Source organism: Diplotaxodon limnothrissa, linkage group LG1 (genome assembly GCF_057381915.1).
Source record: "Diplotaxodon limnothrissa isolate DT_005_m linkage group LG1, D_limnothrissa_male_GT1.1, whole genome shotgun sequence".
NCBI classification, from domain to species: Eukaryota; Metazoa; Chordata; class Actinopteri; order Cichliformes; family Cichlidae; genus Diplotaxodon; species Diplotaxodon limnothrissa.
This window is the reverse complement of record NC_140596.1, coordinates 10101188-10114950: the sequence shown is the minus strand read 5'-3', so window position 1 is coordinate 10114950 and position 13763 is coordinate 10101188. Positions and strand designations below refer to the sequence as shown.

Sequence of the window (13763 nt, the reverse complement as noted above, 5' to 3'; positions counted from 1 at the left end):
CACTGTCACTACCTGACTATTTGCTTGTATTGGGGAACCCTACCAACATCGTTCCATCTTTTCCAGGGTTACCTCCCAGAGAGCATGTTTGACAGGATCCTGACTGGACCCATTGTTCCAGAGGAGGTAAGTCGGCGTGGACGGCGACCTAAGAATCCTTTGGCCAAGGCAGCGGCAGCTGCAGCTGCAGCGGCAGGAGCACCACCTAACCCGGCAGCCTCGGCACTAGGTTTGAACCCACTGCTGGCAAACGGCCTCCTCTCTGGAATGGACCTCACGAGTCTGCAGGCCTTCCAGCAAAACCTCCAGAATTTACAGTCCCTGCAGCTCACTGCAGGCCTGATGGGGCTGCCGTCTGATGCTAGTAACCTGGCTGCAAGTAACTTGGCTGCCATGTTTCCCATGATGCTGTCTGGTATGGCTGGACTGCCAAACCTCCTCAGTATGGGCAGCTTGCTTGGGAAGCCTGCTCAGGAAGCTGCAGGAGGCTCTGAAGAGAAAACAAAGGGAATAACCAGCGGTGGGACAGGAGAGCCAACTGCCTCTAAAGCCCCCTCTCACACCTCAGACACCAAAGGAGAAAGGACAGAGGGCTCAAACACGACTCCTTCCTCCACTTCCAGCTCTGCTTCCTCTTCCTCCGCCACACAAAGTGCTTCAGCTGCCTCTGCAGCCTCCAGTCAGCCACTGTCTCTTAACCCCTTGTTACTCTCCAGTATGCTTTACCCAGGGACGCTTCTCACTCCAGGCCTTAACCTTCCTGTGTCCACCACACAGCCACAGAGCTCAAACAGTGACCCCACCCTTCCAACTGCTCCTCCTCTACCTTCAGTTTCCCAGTCATCACATCAGGAGACAGAGCAGCCAGAGGGAGACAAGGATGGAGAGGAGGAAGACGAGCTTTTGGAAGACGCTTTGGATGAGGGGGAGGAGGAGGAAGAGGATGAATCCATAGAACAAAAGGATAACAGTGGTCCTGAAGGTTCAGGGAAAGCAGAGTCTTCTTCATCAGAGTCTGGGAGCTCTTCCTCATCCTCAGACGATTCAGACTCAAGTGATGAGGACTGATCCTACAAATATATAAATATAAATTTATTTATGTATTGCCTAGAAATGTATACATATATTCACATATATATATGGATTTTCCAGCACTTCTGTTGTGATTTCTTTACATGTAAATACAAGAACTAACTACAATGTTCTGTAATAAAGACCACAAAAACCTTTAAAAAAGAAATAAAAAAATAGGAAAAACTGACCTAAAGAAACTGAAATAAAATGTCAATGTTTGTTCACAAGGTACAGTCTTGTTTTGAGACATTTTGCATGTCAGACTTTAGTAGATTTCTGAACTCTGAACTTGTACCATGCAATTATTGCAACAAAAAAGGCATTATTGTAATTATGTCAGGATTAATTTTATTAAAAGAAGTAAAACTACATCAACACGCTCTTTGAGCTGTACTATTAATATATTTTGATTGTCAGGGGTGTGGGGAATGACACTTGACAAACACTTTGGGTTCTCTTGTAAATAGTACTTTTACAGGTTCGTTGACACTTATGCTTTGCAGATCATACGTTGGATATGTCAGCAATAACTTGGGCAGCTAATGAATGTCACTGAAGCTGTAGATTCTCTGTCTGCCATGTTCCACCCGAGTGCACAACTCTCACAAACCTGTCAAATACCTTCATATCATCTTGAAGAGGTTATTTATCACTTCTCCTTGTCCAGGTAGGAAATGATTCCTTCCTTAGTAAGGACTTGGAAAAATGGTAAAATTATTATTTTTCCAGACGTACACAAGCTTAAATCTGTCTTTCAAAAAAAAAGAAGAAGTTAAACATAATTCATTTCTCTACTGTCTGACTTTACATTTTAATATTCACCATCACCTTACAAACATGCCACAGCATGTTCAAGGCGCACTTTAGCCACCAACAGTAGGCATTCACATTCACCTGCACATCTCTTAATTATAACTAAAAGCTCCTTGAGCTGCGGTAACAGAGAAAAACCTTCTACTGTGTGCCAAAAAACTGCCCTTTGACCCTTGGCGGTCTTGACGGAGTTGTTTGGTCTTTGTAGTGTTGATGGATATTATTTCTACAACCCCGATGTATTTGACTGAATCTTACCTCAACTTTGCTAAATGGATTGGCTTCACTGTGCAAATGTACATGTGCATGGGTGTGTGTGTGATCTGTCAATGTACACAATGTTCTCATCTCTGCTGGAATGTGTGTCAGAGGCCTTTTTTGATTTTATTTTAAATGAAACCTTCCTCTGTGTTTTGCTTCCTGAGCTGCTCCTCTCGCCGCATCCATAACTCACCAGGCTGTATGTTAGGTGGTGGTGTGGGGGCTGACAGGCTATGAGACGTAAAAAACCGCATTGCTGTTGTTTTTTTGGTTTTTTTTGTCGTTTTGTTTTTTTAATACCGTCAAAAATTTCTCTTTGGAAATTTGGAGGATTCAAGTGCTTGATGATACGCATTGCATGGCAACCTGTGTTCCTACAAAGCCCATGGGGCACAAGCACAAGTTAGTTCAGTTCCTGGCTAAGATTGTAGTATCACTGTCATTGTCTAAGTATTAAATTTTACGCAGTGCCACACGGGTTAGCTTCAGGAAGGGCTCAATAATAGCTTTTGTTGCTGGGAGTTTTCAGCGCTGTCTTGATTTATTTCACTTCACCCTCAACTCTGTTTTCTGACGAACAGAGCTTCAGATAGATGTAGAAGTGCCCTTATCCTGTACCTCACTCTCTTTCATTCACCGCTCACATCTACGCTCACTATCCATGCTTGTGTGTTTTGCTCAGCATCCGTGCACATGTCCATTTTAAACCTGTAACCAGGATATACACACAAACACTGGAGTTCACTCGAACTGAAGTACCTTTTTGTAAGTCTCTCTCAGCACAACAGTGCTTGCTCTAGGACTGCTGTTACACAGTGGACTGTTAGATACACAAATTATTTCCGAGGTGAGGTTTCTGTTTGGGCTGAGGGTGACAGCCCGCTGAAAAACCTGTTTAGTTCTTAAGTGTAGCTGTAGCATTTTTCTCCGTGGGTTCAGACATGAACAAAGACTGAAGACATGCCTGATTTCTAATGTTGCTTTAATGTGGTTTTCTTGTATGCCTGTTATATATAGACCTCGTCATGGGTTTGCTTGCAATGCAATTGCATTTTTTCTTTTTTAATTATTATTACTAACAGTACGGTATTTTTCTATGTCTGAGCAATGAACTTAAACATGCCACTGTCATTTTGTATATCTGCACCTCTACGCTCTTTAAACTTGTAGTGCCCTTATGCAAACACCCAGCCACTGCTACATCTGCTGTAGGTGACTGACTGATGACTTTTGCTACTTTTTGTTGCCCCGCAGCGATGGATTGATGACTGTGTTAATCCTCGTTAAGAGATAAATGTAGACACAAGATGGGACTTCTCGCTTTCATTGCTTTCCTTCCTTTTTTTCCCTTCTTTTTGTAGAGGTTATATTGTATACAGACCTTGAAAGCACTGCTTGCTGCTAAAGAGGCTGTGCTGAATCTGCATTACACAGACACAAGACACAAGAAAACAATGACCAATATGCAAGAGGAACGACAAAACACACTACTGCTGTACAGGGAGGTTTTCATACATGTAATCACTGAGATGACAAAACTACCATCATGGGGTTTGTATTTTTATTTCAAGCTTGATAGTATCCTAAATGTCACCCTGGTCAGTTTGTGTCTTTTTCTTTCTTTTCTTTTTCTTTTCTTTCTTTCTCATTGGACAGTTGATATATTTGCAAGTTGTGGTCTGTGTAGTCAAAATAATTCTTAATGTAGTGCAGGAAAACACGTCTTAAAAGTCATTTGTAATTTATTGGATTACTTTCTATGAAGTTCTATAGAGGAAATTGAGGTTTAATTATTTTTATTAAACATATTCTTCTGACTATCAATTAAGTGTGCCTTTTACTTTGTCCCAGGGACTTTTTGAAGAATTCAGTTATATCAAGGAGTTGACTGCTTTGTCTTGAATCCTTTAAAAAAATTGTACAGGTATATATCAAATTTTTGTTCAGCATCACAACACATGCAAAAATACATGTGTGTGTGTGTGTGTGTGTGTGTGTGTGTATATATTTGTGTAGCCTCAACATTAGTTTAGTTACACACATACTGCAGCAGGGCACTAGCTCACAGTAACACACAATGATGAAGCAGTGAGCACCCAAACTGTTAGGCTGTAGAGCAAAGACACAACAGGTAAGTATGTGTGACTGAAATAATGCAGTAGGAAAAACATAGTTTTGTTGTTAATATTCTAGATGAGGCTTGATAATTTATTTCACTCCCAAGTATTTTCTTAAAAAAACAATTACATATTTCCTTGTGATTTTTTTTTAAAATATTCAATTTACTGCTTATTTAATGGATCCATTTGCACATAAACACTGCATAAACGTTAGTAGACACAGAACTCTAGTGCCCATATTGTTCCAGCAATGTTGGAAATGAACAAGGCTACATACCAAACTCTTGCAGCAGAGGGCCTTTCTTCACTGCAAGTCCTTCTTTTCTCCTCAGGGTGGTGCTCAGTGACCTGTTTAACTGCTTCTACTGCTGTTTGGCACTTATCTTAGCAACCAGACCAGATGACAAGTTGAGGCTTGTCTAATGTGAGAGGCCAATGGGCTGAACTTCCTCACCCTGCAGAGCAGCAGGTTGGCTGCACTGAATCATGCGGCATTGCTCTGCTGCTACTAGACAAACACACAGGAGAGATTTTTAAGAGCAGAAGTCTGTCAGTTTGACCTAACACCATCCCAGAAGAGCCACTGACACTGGTGAGTGACTTTGATCCTGGTTTATGAGTTTTGTTTTCTTGAGCTACGTTGAAAGTTCCACAGAGATAATAAACTGCACTGGAAGTCAGCTGACTATTTGGAGTAAAATGCAACAGTTACACGATCTGCTTCAGTGTTCCTAAAAGCTGCAGAATAAAAGAATCCTCTGCACACATTAACCATCTATATAGCTATTTTTCAGCAGGCTTTGCACTGAATAACAAAGTCTGATTATAAACCAAGATAAAGGCAATGTTTAGTTTAATTCTCTTTAAGGGACTAGCACATGTTAGAAAGTGAAAGTAGGCCTATTTTCACTTAGCATGAGTTGCATGTGAGTTGACTTGAGTGGAGTCCAGTCCAGAGGAAACAGGAAATGGGTGTGATTTAGATATTGTGCCAGCTTTTAGCAAAATTAAAACAGCAAACAAACATGCAGAAAACACATCTGTGGTGTTTTTAAATCGACACCGTGCTTCCAGGATCTTCCTGCTAAAGATAACAAGATAGGGTGTGATTCATATTTATGAGAAGCTGCATGCATATTGATGCTTCCAACTTCCTGTTTGTCTCTTCTGAGATGCAGCAGCTGGAAGTCCGTCAGAATGAGACACAACTTGATGTTTTAAGATGCCATTGGACTGATATCAGCATTTGGACTAAAATTTGGAGTGCACGATGAGAGTTTTTCTTGCCATTTTACCTCACCACATGGAATACGCATCAGACAGCTGCTGCTTCAACCAACACGAACAGTAAGTTGTGAGCAAATCTGGAACACAGAGAATCAAAAGGCATCCATTAAGCTGCAATGATCACAAAAGTATATAGAAATGTCCTTATGTTGGAGATTAAGCAAAAGGTCAGAATTAAACTAATTCTGGTTCTGATTTTGTCTTGTTAGTGGGGGGAAAAGTATAGCCACATGAAAGGAAATATTAGGAAATCACAATAGTAATGTTGAGTGTGACGTGCTCTACTCTGAAAACCTTATGGCACATTTTTGAGCAAAACTGCTTCTTATCCACCTACAGTGTCATCCGCAGTCATTGTAGACTGACTCAGCACAGGCAGTAATAAACAGCACATGTGAGAATGGTTAGAGGAACAGAGTCTCGTTCAGGCTGGTGGTAGCACACAAAGAGACTGTAAAAAGAAGAGGGGACTTTACCGCGAGGGGACGGAGTATTCAATTCTCAGCAGATCGAACCATGCTTTGAAACACACTTTTTAGAGATTAACAGTCAACATTATCCACCATTATTATTCACGTGACCCAAGGATGGTTCAGTATTTAACTTATTATTTCCTCATGAGTCTTCTCTGGCATCTAAAATATTCTTGTTGTTACACGACTTGCCAAATTGACAGTTGCCCTGCACAGGGAAACTGAGTTTGAGATGTTTTTCTTAGGTTTTCAGTATGTGAGGTGCACAGGAACAAAAGTGACTATTCACAGCTGCCTCAGAGCAGGAAGTACACATGAGTCACTAAAGGCAAATGAACAGAGTGGGAAAGTGGTGCTGTCAACAAGACCACCAGGCCATCTAATGCATCCATAACAAGAAAGGCAGCAGCAAATATAAAACTCCAGGTGTAAGACCATAGTTTGACGTTTCTGTAAATAAGCTGGCTTTTGGGCACCCTTCCCAGTAAAATCCATCACCAGTCAGTATTAACTATATATTCTCCATTTGTCCATTAACAGGCTTAAAAGTGTGGTTTTATTTTATTTTTTTTGAGACACAATTGTTGCAGTCCATTAACAAACAGCTAGCTTTATAGCAGTGTAGCTGTAAGTGGACTGGTACTTATTTAGTACCGTTTACTAATTTGAACATTCAAAACACTTTCTACTAAAAGTCTAATTCATCCAGTCACACAAAATCATGCAGTGCTTTTATGTGTTCCTACGTACTTTTATCTAACATTCTCACAAACTCACTCCAACAGATGAAAGTTGGGATTCAGTATCTTTCTCAAGGATACTTCGACACATGACCAGGAGGAGCCGGTGTTCTGGGAATCCATCCTACCTGGCAAACCATCCTACCCGTTGTTTCTGCGCATGCGCACAACACCGGACATCCCTCCCTGGAATTCCAATTAGTAGCGGACCCACTCTACCACCTGAGCCACAGCCCCGTTCAGTTGCTTTTAGGTTAGTCGTTGTCAAAAGGTTGCGTGTATTTTTCTAGTTATTTGCCTACAGTGAGGGGTTTTTAACCTATGCAAACATGATCCTCTAAAATAGTAAGTAGCTCAACTGGATGTAAGGTGATTGCTGATTGGTGGACAAGCCAACTGGAAAAGAATGGGGGTGAAAGTGGAACAGTAAAAGTGCCAAAATTCATCAAAGCTCAAAAATACAGAATTGAAGCAGACAAGGGTCTGCAGTGGACGCTTTTGAATATTTCTAACACTTGGTTTTCCTTCAGTACTTTGTATGTTGTAACATCGTGACTTGCACAGACCAACAACAGCGCAAGCAAGAGTCGCACACACATTGATTGTACCACAAATGTTGGACACTGCCTCCCTGTGGCAAAACACACTCACTGCAGCTCGCTATGGTCTGCCAGCACACCGTCCAATAGAGAACCACGTTGAGCCATTTAGAATGAAAATGATTAGTTGACACTGATGATGATGCAGTTATCTGGTGTGTGATAAGCAGCTGCTTAGTCTGCCTATGCCTCAGGTCCTCGTACAAGCTAATATTTTCAATTATGATTCATGCAAAGTTACCTCTAGTTTGTAAACAAAATGTGTATTTTTTTCACTCCATGTTTAGGTGTCCATTTGATTCCTGCTCTGACTCTCATCCTGTGTGAGTGAGGAGGTCACCATGGCAACTGTGCCACAGGGGATTGTGGGAAAGCCAAGGTTTGGCCCTAGTGACTGTCTGATCGCAATGTTGAGGTTAGCCCTGCAGTTACAAAGCATTACTGACTCACACAGTGTTTATCTGTGTAGGCTGTGTGTATGTCAACCTGATACTGATACTCGCAGCACTAATAGCTGCAATAAAGCACAACGCGCCTCAGATCTTTCATCAGTCTGCCTCACACACTGTACAAATGTGGCTAGATCAATTTAACAGCTACATAGTGTAGTTAACATCTGGTGTTTTGCTAAAAGGCACTGAGGGTGTGGTCAAGATCAATAATGTGTAAGCACACAGAGCTGATAAAGTTTCTGTACTGGGAATTCTTTAATATAGTTTCTACTGTTGTAAGCAAGAGCTTTAAAAAACACACGTGTGGCATTTCATTTACAGTTTAGAACTTACACCTCCACTTTATGCCAATGGCAGAATATTGTTGAATTACATTTTCCATTTCCTTTTGTGCTGCTCAAATTTCTGTGACGATGCCTTGGATTCAGGGCTTGCTCCAGAGATTCGACTGAGGCGATTGAAACAAGACTGAAATGCATGCTGCAAATGTTTCTACAGCATTACAGGGATGACGAGGGAAATGAGAAGACCAAAGGTACAGTGATGATTTTACAGTGGAATGTGGCCTTCAGCGTGTATCTGGTTGATAGCCGAAATTCTTATGATTAGAGAGCAGGCTGTCTTTTGATAGCAGGTGTGAAATTCTGGAATAAAGCCCGTGTTGTTGATACGTGCCAAAAAATAATCTATCTAATATTGTTCACAGAGTTGGCAGCAAAGTGCTGCTACGAGGCAGGGGTTTGGTATCACAGAATCTTGGAGAGCCTGATCAGTCAAGAGAGGAAAAGGCTGGGCTTCAGTGACATCTCAGTAAGTGCACGCCATCTGGTGGCCAAAGATGGAACTGAGCTTTGACCATATTAACTGAGCAGTCACAGATAAATGTCTCACAGCACCTGTGATCTCATAACTTATGTATTTTATTTATTTTGAGTCATCTTTGAAGTAAAGCAGCTGGTGCTTGTAATGCATGTAAAACAGGTGTGTTTGATGCAGGGCATCTTGGAGCATGATCTTTTCCAGCGCTGTCTGGTGGCCTGTTGCTTGGAGATCGCTGTAACCTCAAACAGCTTACCATGTGACTTCCCGCTGCTCCTTCAGATCCTCAAACTGGAACCATACCACTTTTGGAAGGTACTTTGTTTTTGCCATATACTGTACACTTAGTGATACAGTAACATTTAGTCTGTGATTTGAATGCTCCCTCTTTTGTTTTTCTTTGTTCTCACAGGTGATTGAGCCTGTTTGGCGGGTTGGGTCAGGCTTGCCTCACTATGTGGTCACACACCTCATCCAAGTGGAAGAAAAGGTTTTGGAGAACTTGGCTTGGATCAGCGACTCACCACTGTGGGATGAAATCACACCCAACGAGGGCCATATGCCCACCTGCCAGCAGGTTTGGAATAACACAAATACTCTTTGCCTGACATCATAAATGATCAATATTTGGAAATTTTATAACATATCCAAAGCAATTAAATTTTTCTTTGAACAGTTCGGGTTTTAATGAGAGTTTTGCCTTGTGTCAAATGTAGGTAATGCATCCAAATAGGCTTGAAGGTCCAATGCAAACGGATCCAGGTGTGCCGAGAGGTATTAACACAGTGCACTAAAGACTCATTTTAAATAAAACCATTCCCTGCAAACTGTTTACACTATTACTATAGATTGAGTGGTAAACTATTTTTGCCAGTAGATGTCAGTTTGGGGATGAACCACTCAGCCAGGACAGAGCAGCAGTGTTCCCCATCAGCTATAAACAGACAAGAGAGATGCAGCTCCCTCCATCTGTTTGCTCGGAAGGTCAGTTCTATATCATGCGTCCAGTTGCCATTGTTGTTATATGGCATGTTTAGTGTGGTCATGTCTGTCTTTATCTCAGGTTTACAGCTTGATGGCCAAGCGTCTGAGGGAGCTGTGTTCCACGCTGGAAATATCTGATGAGCTGCGATTAAAGATCTGGACCTGCTTTGAGTATTCCTTGGTCCACTGCTCTTGTCTAATGGAAGACCGTCACCTGGACCAACTGCTCATGTGTGCTATCTACATCATAGCAAAGGTGGGTTTTAAAAGATACTATTAAAACCCACCAGAATCTGCTAAAATAATGCAAGACAATGCAACTGGAAAATGCAAGTGGTTGTCTCAGAGAAGATGAATAATAAACTTTAAACAATTCTTAGGGAGTGAGGAATACATTTAAATGTTCAGGGTGGGCTAAGATATACCAGCATTTTGCAGATGATGACTAATGCAGTACCAGCAAGATGTAGGTAGGGAGAACAGCAAACAGAGAGACGGTGCAGTAAATCAAAGCCACAGTAAATCAGAATGGCCAGACTTCTTAGACCTCTGATGTTGGACACCTGCCCCAAATTGAGTCCACCCTGACCACGGAGAAGTAAAACCTTCAGGGAGGTTTACAGATTTACAGTTTTATGGAAAAGAACTACTTGGTGTTTAAATAAAATTAAAGACTGTTGTGAGGGCACTTGACAGCTGAAAAAGTTTTTATCGCTTTTCACTGACATGAAATTAAAGGAAAACTGTATTTGTAATCCTAAAAAGAATCCATGTTGGTAATGCATGGACTTCATTGGAAAACACATACTCAGCAGTTAAGTGGTGGCATTTGCCTTTACAGATTACCAAGATGGAGATACCCTTCAAACAGATAATGAAATGCTACAAGTCACAGCCACGTGCCAACAAAAGTGTAAGTTTCTTTTATTTTGGTTTTTATTTTTTGCTGTCTTTAGTATACAGCTGTGAATTAACAAAATATAGCGATACAGGTTGAAACGTGTATCAGCTGGGCCCACTTATTCCAAGATTCCATCAGTTTTAGCGACATTCTGTTTTGTGTTTATCATCAAATGTTTTAATGTTAACAGGTACATTTTTTAAATAACTGTGACAATATCATTATACCTGCTTTACATGAGCATTTCAGTCTTGCAAGGAGGTTAGCAGGTTGACAGTAACAACTCAAAGCACTTGTTTCAGCATTTACCGTTTCTATCTGCAGGTCTGCAAAAACGTGCTGATTTCAGAAAGGATGGAGGAAAATTCTACCATTAAAAAAATCAGTAAGAAAGCTTTTAAATAAAAAAGTCATATATTTTAAATATTATGGAACACCTGTTTTAAAAAACACACTTACAAAATAGCCTTGTAATTACAGTAATGTACATAATGCGTCCCAATAAGTATTGAAAATGGGACTACACATTGCCCTCACTGCCATCGTAGCTTTATATGTGTAATGCATGCTCACATGCTTGCAATCCACTGTGGGCAAAGAAATGCGCATGTATTGTTAGCTGGCTATGTGGCTCGGAAACAGTGGCACTGGTGGTGGTAGAGTTAAAGAAAACGAATGCAGCATGTGTTGTGTTAGATCCAAATAAAGTACTATACAGAGGTAGAACTCATAGCAATGCCTCATTGCACAAGAAAAATGACACCCATCAAGTTACCAAATGATTCACTTACAACATTTTACCTGCATTATATCCATTATCCCAGAGTAATTCCACAGTGATAAGTAACTTTTTATTATATTGTTGATTATAGATACCGGAAAGCACAGCAGCACTATCCTAACCCCCAACACACCATCAACACATTATCCAAGACCTGGGCAGGAGGAACGGGGCAATCTCATCCATTTTTACAACCAGGTCTACACGACAAAGATGCAGCATTTTGCCAAACAGTTTGCTCAAACCTCATTAGTAAGTGAACATTTTTTCTTTTTTCTGAGCTGACGTCACAAAACTAAGAACTCAGTAAAAATGGGAAATGTTTATTTTCCATGTAATGCTTACACTTCATTTCTTGTCCAGCGAGACACCCCTCCTTTGTCTCCATACCCTCGACAGTGGAAAGCATCTCCTCGCTGTTATCAGCTGTCCAACAGCCCGTCCATCTCCATTTCACCATACAACACAGAAACCCCTTCCCCTCACAGAACTGGGCTCTGCTACTACTTCAACTCAAGTCCTCCAGAGGTGTGTGGATATAGTGTTTTTGTTTTCACATGATCGTCTTAAAAAATTTTGTGTGTTGGGGTACAATCTAGGCTGAATACATTTTACATTCCTATTTTGGAAATGATTTAGTGAATAAAAATGGTTGACTTTGCTCGCACACAGTAGAATATTATTTTCCTTTTGTTCACAGCTTCTGTGTGAGATCAACAACATGATCAAAACGGGCAGGTCACCAAACATGCGATGCTACGCGGTATCACTGGATAGAGATGAGGAAGGAGATGGATCCTCAGCCAAGAGGCTTCGTTTGGATGGGCAGTCAGCCTGGCAGAGACGACTGAGAAATGTGTTCAATGATCGCATTACAAGAATGAACCAGGACCAGGTCTAGCTTATTCCAGCTAACAGGCCTAACCTCCACTCCGATGGAAGTAAAGCACACATTTACTTCTTGACAAATTCTCTGTCAGCTCAAAGGACTAAATTTCCGTTGCTTGGCTCTTTTGTTTGGAACCATTTTTTTCTGATACCATAAGTCATGTGTGAAGGTCTGTGAATAAGCCACTTTATCCCCAGCACAGTAATAGAAGACTGGTCATCCTGGGTTGCTGCCTGATGGAAGTGTCCTTCATGATATTGTATGAATTTAAAGAAAGACAAGGCTGCAAAGTGCCCAGTGAGTTTTTCTTAGATAAAAAAAAGGACTGAGACAGGACTTTAGCAACTAAAAGGCAGATTAGTTAGTGTTTGTCTGCATCCACAGGAATTAATATTTACAGTAATATGAAAACATAAATGTATCCACAAATGCATCCAATAGACATTTGGGCAAAAAGTTTTTTTTCTGCACAAATTTAACAATTCTGTTAAAAAAAAGTGTAACTTAGGCCTCTGAAGCTAATATAACAAAACAAAATTTTGATTTAGTCATTTTTGCATAATTAGAACATTTATATAATTATAGTTCGTTATCTTAATGACTTAAATCTCACATAATAATAATAACATGGTACCTTTACATGTATGCAAAATGTTTTATTTATTTTAAATGTTTCAATGAACATTTTAAACTCAATTTTTGGTGGATTTTCCAGCATGCTCATCACTGTCCTGTTGAACGATTTCAACTCAAGGTTATCTTAAAGCATATTTTAAATTTCATTCTCACTTCATAGTTGTATGACTGCAAATTGCCAGGTCCCAGAGGCAGCAAAGCATTCCCATAACCATAATATATCCACACACGTACTGTTATCATGGCTATGTTAGATGTGCCTTAGTAGCCTTGGTCTTTGCCTTTATGTTAACTATAAAAATACAGCTTTGCTGTTTTGGGCATTCCTGTTATGCAGGTCAAGTTTTTGCACTGTTTACAACACAAAGAGTTCACCGCAGATCCTCTGATGAAAGCTTGGGGTCTTTGGAGACTTGCATAATTTGCTGAGACAACCCATTATGGACAATTTGGCAGCTATTTATTTTTTTAAATTTAGCTAAATTTAGCTACAAGATTTTTTTTAGATGATTTGCAGAATTATTGATTTAAATTAACTGGGGAACACCAAACCCTGGATGTCTGAGGTTAAAATAAGACTTATTACTCTCTAAGAAGAGTCTAATAACTGACACCATATTTGAAGGCCCTGTGTGATTAATTTGAGGATGTACTCATTTGTTCTCACTAGACTGATCTGTTTTTTATGTTTGACTTACTTTTGGAATTTTGAGTGTACATACTAACATTAACTCCAGTCTATGACTTGCATGAATACTGAAGTTTGAAGTGATTTGATTCTGACTGCATATTGGTGATACTAGGGGTTTGATGCATACCACTCTAAATTAATTTAAAGTTGTTTTTACATTCAACTTATCGCAAAACTATTGAGGATAAACTAAAGTAAGACTTTTGCAAAAATAATAAATGAAAAGTGCTGTTACAGTAGCAG

The 13763-nt window shown here is 40.3% G+C and overlaps 2 protein-coding genes across 6 annotated transcripts in view; both read left to right on the top strand.

The window, feature by feature from the left end:
- Positions 1-3918, top strand: part of chd9 (chromodomain helicase DNA binding protein 9) — a 73904-nt gene extending 69986 nt beyond the window's left edge. For all 5 annotated transcript variants that reach the window (XM_085363498.1, XM_085363446.1, XM_085363648.1 and 2 more), the window contains one exon: positions 67-3918. In XM_085363498.1, the coding sequence (XP_085219624.1) occupies positions 67-1068 (1002 nt within the window). In that variant the 3' untranslated portion in view covers positions 1069-3918. The remainder of the gene's footprint in view (positions 1-66) is intronic.
- An 867-nt stretch (positions 3919-4785) lies between these two features.
- LOC146639404 (retinoblastoma-like protein 2) lies at positions 4786-12630 on the top strand. The gene is made up of 16 exons (XM_085352415.1): positions 4786-4860; positions 5447-5615; positions 6814-7021; positions 7655-7782; positions 8248-8354; positions 8526-8629; positions 8816-8953; positions 9051-9215; positions 9355-9412; positions 9513-9622; positions 9702-9878; positions 10464-10535; positions 10848-10908; positions 11396-11556; positions 11668-11832; positions 12005-12630. Exons 4-16 carry the CDS (start codon positions 7709-7711, stop codon positions 12203-12205), a joined length of 1593 nt encoding a protein of 530 aa, XP_085208541.1. The 5' UTR covers positions 4786-4860; positions 5447-5615; positions 6814-7021; positions 7655-7708; the 3' UTR covers positions 12206-12630.
- The last annotated feature ends 1133 nt before the right edge of the window (positions 12631-13763 follow it).

Coding starts and splice junctions, on each gene's coding strand:
- LOC146639404 (XM_085352415.1), top strand. CDS start 7,709: ATGGCAACTGTGCCACAGGGGATTGTGGGAAAGCCAAGGTTTGGCCCT. Junction 9,413..9,512: donor GGATCCAGGTGTGCCGAGAG/GTATTAACACAG, acceptor TATTTTTGCCAG/TAGATGTCAGTTTGGGGATG. Junction 11,833..12,004: donor TCAACTCAAGTCCTCCAGAG/GTGTGTGGATAT, acceptor TTTTGTTCACAG/CTTCTGTGTGAGATCAACAA.